The sequence below is a fragment of the Merops nubicus genome, unplaced genomic scaffold (assembly GCF_000691845.1).
Source record: "Merops nubicus isolate BGI_N331 unplaced genomic scaffold, ASM69184v1 Scaffold30722, whole genome shotgun sequence".
Taxonomy (NCBI): domain Eukaryota; kingdom Metazoa; phylum Chordata; class Aves; order Coraciiformes; family Meropidae; genus Merops; species Merops nubicus.
The window spans coordinates 5,045-12,333 of record NW_008596071.1 but is presented as its reverse complement, the minus strand read 5'-3'; the positions used below and the strand labels follow the sequence as shown (position 1 = coordinate 12,333).

General features: G+C 36.8%; 1 protein-coding gene across 1 annotated transcript; it reads right to left on the bottom strand.

Annotated features, from left to right (window-relative positions):
* Positions 1-1,577: 1,577 nt before the first annotated feature.
* Positions 1,578-6,793, bottom strand: LOC103769104 (protein sel-1 homolog 1-like; the record flags this gene model as incomplete). The annotated part of the gene is made up of 5 exons (XM_008936279.1): positions 1,578-1,687; positions 2,315-2,482; positions 4,643-4,865; positions 5,214-5,251; positions 6,661-6,793. Coding segments are annotated over 5 exons (672 nt in total), but the record flags the coding sequence as incomplete, so codon positions are not given.
* Between the last annotated feature and the right edge of the window lie 496 nt (positions 6,794-7,289).

The following is a 7,289-nucleotide window of genomic DNA, read 5'->3' as shown; positions in this document are numbered from 1 at the left end:
TAAAGGATTCTATGATTCTAATCTATGCAACAACTGACATAATTTAGCTAACAGACCAGATGGATTTTAATGTTAACTCTATTCCCCATGCAGAGCAGTATGCATTTCCTCCCCTTTCAGATACACAAAAAGCTTACAACATCATGTTTTTATGGCAATAATTTTAAGTCCTGTACTAAGTATCTAGCAGGACCACTACTCTAACAGCTCCAGAGATCACAACAGAGCAAAGAAGCCTGGAAAAGATGACAGAGCCTCTTTGGTTTGTTGAGTATCAAACCATTACAATAAAAACATTGTGTTGGGTCCAGGAGAACTGAATATATGATCAATTTTGTAATGAAACAGCCATGCTAGTAATGGGAAAGTTCTCTGGAAACTTTCCCTTCTATTTCAGTGTCAGAACCTACAGTAGTGTTTCAAAGTAATTTCACAGCAATTAAAGAACCAAAAAAACCTTAAACACGGTAACACAGTACTGTCAGGCATGCTTCAGCCTGACTTCTCATGGATATCTGACAGTATTCCAAGATTTTCCTTTACTTCTCCCCGCTTCTATTCTCAGATTTGTTTTCTTCCTTTAGAACAAGCTAAGACAAACTTGGTTCCTCAAGTAGTTTAACCTTCTAAGACAGTGTGAGAAGTTCAAGAGAACCAATATCTAATATTGTTTCACAACTCCTACACTATTTTATACAAAAGAATATCAAACAGATACTATATCCCTTTGTCTTTGCCAAGGTGTGGAAAACTTAGAGTTGTGCTTCTTCTTCCCTGATACATGAAGTAGAAATACTCTCCTTCATCTCCACGAACAGGTCTAACACGGTAATAGTGCTCACATAATAATCAGCAGCTTGAAGTCACCACTTACTGATGAAATTGTGAATATGAGTACTAGGGAACTCTAAATTAACACAGCTGTTCTTATACTGGTAAGCTGACAACTATTTCATCAGTAATTGGATATATACAGAGTAGAAAGTGAACAGATCGGAATGAACAGAACACTCATTTAATTCTTTGTTTTGGTTTCACCTACAAGGATTACCGCCTTTCTCTTATACAATGTTAATTATTAAAGTTTAAACAATTTGTTAAGTTAAGTACTATTTTTATGGTGATCAAAACCATCAGAAAGTAGGAAAAAAACCTGAGCAGGACAAGAAATGCTGTTTTTTGCCACTTAATCTTTGAAGCAGAATGAGAACCGAACTGTAAGATACATTTGAAAAAGGACAGTCATCTTTTATCATGTTCTCATTTTTTTTTTCTGTTGCACATATAAATTGTGGCTGGAGAACTGTAGCACCATCTTCCATTAAGTCAATGTTTTGACAACATCTGCTCTGCAGAAATTAATATTTTATTTTTTAGCAGATTCAGAGGAAAGAAGGCAGAAATTCCTTTTTCTAAATACCCTGAAATTACTATTTATTTTCAGAACTAGGAAAACAGAACATAGTCTGACGCTAAGTCAAATAAAGTGGAAAGTCCCAAAGCAACTATTTATTTTTCGGTTAAGCCCGAGTGACCAGCCATGCCATCCTTCTCTTGTTGGGGTGGAGAAGGTAGACTTACTCTTTCTTCTGAGCCTTTTTACTGCTTTCATTAAGGATCTTCATTCCAGTCTGATAAACATCCTCAGCTTCTTGCATCTGCTTTCTCTTATTAGACTGCTCTTCAGCTAAAAAAAAAAAAAAAAGAAGAGTACATTAAGAGCACCACTTACACAGCTCAACACTATTCTCTCAAAACTACTATTGGTTCTAATGGGAAAATATGGCCAGAAATATGTTTCCAAAGACCAACAAACACCCCAAGTGATTACAAAGAGCTGTCTAAAGGAGCTGTCGGATATCTTGAAGGACAGTTTCTTCTCATGTGATTTCTCATGTATGTGTGTTGTAAAAATATTATTTTCGTTGCTCCAAAGAGCAATCAGCTTCAAGTAGTGGAAGGAAGAAAGGTTCCTCCTGTAGGAGGATAGTTCCTAGAGAAGGGTTGCCTTTGTGCAACGAATTGGCAAGTATAATGGAAAATACTGTCAAACCCCTATATTCCCTCAGCCTCAGCAACTAAGAGCTTTATAGACGCCTCCACTGCAAGATTTCCCAAACAGCTTTAGGGAAGTGGTGTTTGCTTTGTAAACTTTTCTATCATGAGAACTTTGCCTTTATAATTACTCGTATATTAATGTTCATAGTGGTTATTAATATATGACAGGGCCTTCAAGACCCTGAAATAAAGGTCATTATCAGGACTAGCTTAAGAAAGCATTCCTTGGACAAGTAGAAAACATCAGGTTACTCACTTTCACAGAAGCCCCACTTTTGATCCTTCTTGTAATCGTAGGTTGTCGCACACCAGAGCCTGCCATCCTCCCGCCCATCTGCGGTGCACTCCGCGTACTCCTTCTCCAGGAAGAGGAAGGGGAAGTGGCAACGCTCACCGTCCGCCGTGCCCCCAATGGCTGTCAGAGCTGAAAAGACACACCCAGGAATGAGACTGCTTTCCTTTGTTCCACAAATTAAAGTCGTCTTCTACACACAGGGAAGCACTCCTATGACAGTTTTAATTTCTATCAACTGCACTTAATCATGTCTTCAGCAAAAAGTCTAATTTAAAAAAGCCTGAAAGAGCAATTCTTTTCCTAAATAGCACTTGAAAAAATATTATTCTTATTTAGCTGGGAAATTCAACAGAAGTTATGTGGTTTCTTGTGTTCCTTAGTTCTAAGCAAAGGAAATATTTTTGTTTAGACAGGAGAAGGCAAATTTGTTACATTGTTTCTGCCAACCAAAATAAAGAGTCCTTCCTTTCACTTTCTCTTCTCTGCACTCCGTTTCTCCTGCAACAGGCCACCCTTGAAGCCCATTATAGTGCATATATTCTGTTTGGCCCTAGGGTTAGGCACGATCGTGACAGAACCACTCACATCACCAAATAGGATACTGGAAGTACTTGAACATCAGCAGGGAATAAGCTTAGAACATACAACTGTAAGAAAAGACTTAAATGAAATCACCACGGGTCTAGTTATTTTCTAGTGCTGCATATACTTACATTGAAAAGTTCTTCATTTCATCAATATATTTCAGTTGCATTCAAAACTACTTTGAACAACATGATTTACAATTTCTCATGCCCTGGAACTTCAAAGGTTACCCATTCCAATATTGCAATATTTTAAAATAAAATCAATCCTCTATGAAAATGAAGGAACCTCTTTGGTTTTTGAAAATTAAATTATTTCAATGAGCCTTCTATAAAGGTTTTTCGCTTTCTCTAAGCAATTAGGTTCAGCTTCATTTGAAGACATCTGCAAAATCATACAATTGAGAATGTCAATTATGTGGCGTTTTTTCTAGTTAAGTTTGTAATTCTTGTGGTTATAGAGAAAGGCAGTTCTTTTTTCTAGGGTCTATAATTGTAAGGCCTAGAGATCATACTAATTAAAAAAATGAATGTTGATTTTTTTTGAAACATAAGGAAATCTCCAGCATTAGTTAGCCTGTTCAAATTGTTCTTCATAATTTGATTCCTTGGCAGATGTTCCAAGTTAATTATTCCATAACACACAAAGAAAAATGTTATTTTCAGAAATTGCATTCAAAAATAATTTGTCCAAATGCAATTAGCCTGGAATCATTTTAGACATCTTTAACCACAGAATAATGTACAAAGTCATGCTTAGGGTGCATATAACTACAATTGGTGGGACCTTATGACTCATTTGGACAAACTGCATGTCCAGTATCTTAACACTACTTTAGAACTTGAAGTTTTACTTGCATCTTTTAGTACCTTATTTCCTGTATTGCAAGTGGACACAAATCACTTACACAGTGCTCTGCAGTTACGAAATTACTCTGCCCTAGTCCTCCCCTTTGCCAGTTTTTAAATTCTAGATGCAACCATAAAACTGTTTTTCCTCCCAGACAGTAACAAATACTAACCCTTAAAGCAACAGAGCAATGCGATCACCGGATAAAACGCTCACTACGGCTGTTTTATCATGTACTTAAAGAACAAATACAAACAGAGGCACATAATTTACTGAGAGGATAAATTACCTCATGTCAAACTGAATGTGCAAGTAGGAATTTACCCATTTTACTATGTCTGAATAAATTATATGGTAATTTATCACTATATTTTCTCCTTATTTACTTATATCTCGTCTCATACTTTGTTCCTTTGTCATACATCATAATTTGTTCCTTCCCTGTCAACTGACTCTCCAGGCAAGAGTCAGCAGGCTGAAACACTGATGCAATTTCTCCTCCTAAGGTTGGTGTACCTATACACACAGCATAGTATGTGTGCTTGAGTCCTACTTCAAGAAATCAAGGCTTTCTCCATGTGATAGTGGGAGCTTTCCAACAAAATGGAAACAATGATTGTAAAAAAACTTTCAAATGCCTCTAAAAATAACCTCTCAGATTTCCATCACAATACATTTCAAAACTTTTTGATGTTACTTTCTAATGGGAAAGGCAGCAACTACCATTCCATTCCAGAAAGATTAAGACAACTAGTTATTTCATATGTTCAAAGTTACTGTTTGTGTTCATCCACACACCAAAGTTCACCTAATACATCTTTCTTTCCACTTGTTCAAAAGTCTGTGAGCAGTTACCTGGACTCTGCACTTCTGCTTCTTCCAAATCCTTATTTAATAGATTTGACACGTCTAGAGAGTTCAACTCTCGAAGTGAATGATCTTTCTCCTCCTCTTGATTGTGAGAGTTCTCTTCATCCTCTGACTGAGAGTCTGATTTCCCCGATTCAAGAAAGATCTGACCTGCTACCACTGGAGTTCCTGTGGAATGGTCCTTTACCTGGTCCTCTGCAGATAAAGCCTGAAGGAAATGGGCCACAATTTAGAAGATTAGAATCTGAACAGCAGCACTTGGAAAAAAAAACCCACATTACTTTTAAAAGATATATTTAATTAACATACTAAGTTTAAACAGTAGCATCAAAAGTTAAGCTATCTCTGTCAGCTCTCATTGACTCTATCCCTCTCAGTTCTTTGAAAAAAAAATAATTCTGAGATGTAAGATATCATTAACTCTTCTGATGCACAGAAGAAATGAGACAGTAAGAGCTACAGAACAGTTCAAATCAGGAACCAAACCACAGTTCTGAATTCCAAGCCTTTGTTCTCACTCCACAAGAAAAACATGTCTAGAAACTTATTTCCTCACCTGTGACTCCAGTGACTCATCTTGATTTCCCTCTTCATCTAGAAGAGATGTTGTAAGTCAGTAAAAAATAAAAAGGTTTTTCTCAACAATAAAAATAAGTTTATCTGTAATATTGTACCATGATTCTGAAATACTCTAGTGTACTAAGTTGTCTAATGCACTTCAGAAAGACCTTGTTAGTGCTATCAGGAATAATCAAATGTTTCACAGATGATCCTCTTCCCCTTAAATTACGGCAACATAATTTGTGTCCAATACTGCAAAAAAGTGTGGAAATTTTTTTAGAAAACCTCAAATCAATTCTCTATGTTAGTGCACGGTCTGAATTCCTCCAGTCCAACTAAACTACTTAAAAAGTTATGTATTAAAAGGGGCTATGGAACCTAAGGCTTTTAGCCGCCAAAGCAACATTAGTAGAAACAGCTTCAGTAGCAACCAGACAGTTTCATTAATACCACCCCACTTACAATTAAACATTGTTCTTTATAGAATGCCAATTAATTTTGCCTGGCCAGCACAACCAAACCTTTATCTTCAGAACTGTGAGAAATAAATTTGTCTTTAAGATACTATTCAAGAGCTGCAAGCCTTGCTTAACTGTCATCCTTCTTCTCTGAAAAGGCTACCATACGACAGGTGATTAGAAAGATTGGGAAGAGAAAAAAAAAAAAAAAAAAAGGCTATTAAGCAGAGACCTAAAGGCATAGAGGTGAAAAGGAGGGAAAAGATACCAGAAAAGCCTATTTATCATAGTTTTTACTATTTATCATAGTTCTGCAGAATTGTGTCTCTTATTTTTTTTGTTCCTGTAACTTAAATGAGCTACCCACTGTGCTTCCAACAACTTGGTTTGTATTATCATCTTGACTGAAACACTCTACAATTACCACAGCTGAAATGTGACTGTTCCCAGTCATCAGTATCTGATATCACCTCATTTTGATAAACCCCTCACCCTGCATTTGAAAGAAGATGCTACAGCATCCCTCTCTACAGTACAGAACTCACTTAAACCAAAATAAAAACTCAAAATATAAACAGATGACTAAGCAAAGCTGCTGCTAACTCCTCCTCCGTTTAGAAATCCCCCCCTCCTGCCACACTGAGATGTGTGATGCCCTATAGTGGCGTTAGGATGTTGACAGGCTGGAGAGCTGCACTGTGACTAGAAAAGGTATCTGAACTCAGAGAAGTTAGTGGCCTGTACCTGAGATACACCACTTGGTATATTATGGTTATCTGTTAAAGCCTACCTGCACAAATACTGAGTAACAACAAAACTTCCCAGAAACTTATACTCTAACTTTCCGTAAGCATTTGTCAGCAAACGAAACTTACATACTTTTCATCCTTATGCAAGTATCTTACCAGAGATAAATAACCTCTGAAGTGACAAACTATGAGCTACAAACATGACACTTGAAGATTATGTTTTGAAGACTATTACTGTAACAGAGCAACCGCAGATGTTTGCAATGGAAGGGGCCAATCTCAGAAGCCAGATTCCAGAAATCAATTTCCACGTTGTTATTTGAAGTATAACCTTTAGAACAATTAAAAGGATGAGGATCAACTTTAAGCTGTAATAACATAATAAAAATTAAGAAAAAATGCTAAGATTCACAAGTGAAACTGCAAAACTAAGGTGATGAGAAGTTTGACAGTGCAACTCAAGTCTGTTGAGCATACTGAAGAAGATGCAAAGTTCAAAAAGTTTAACAGCCAGCAGACACAGGATTAAAAAGGATCTAGAATGGTTGGTGTGGGTAAGCAGCTACAGGACCCTGCAGGTCCAAAAATGAAAATGTGTAGAACCCTTCAGGAAAACTAGTGGAGATGGCAGAGTATCCCAGATGAAACAGACCCTGCAAGGAGTGACCAAGAGAACATAAGAACAAACATCAATTTGGAAAAAAAGCACCAAAAGAGGCATAAGGAAAAAAACAAGGCTAGCTGCATTTTTGGCAGAGACTACAATGCTTATCAGCTTGAAGAATCTAACAGATAAGGCTGATTTTGGTAAGTCATAAGAAGTTCTACAGCTGAATTTCAGCACTTGAGATCATCATATAAGTA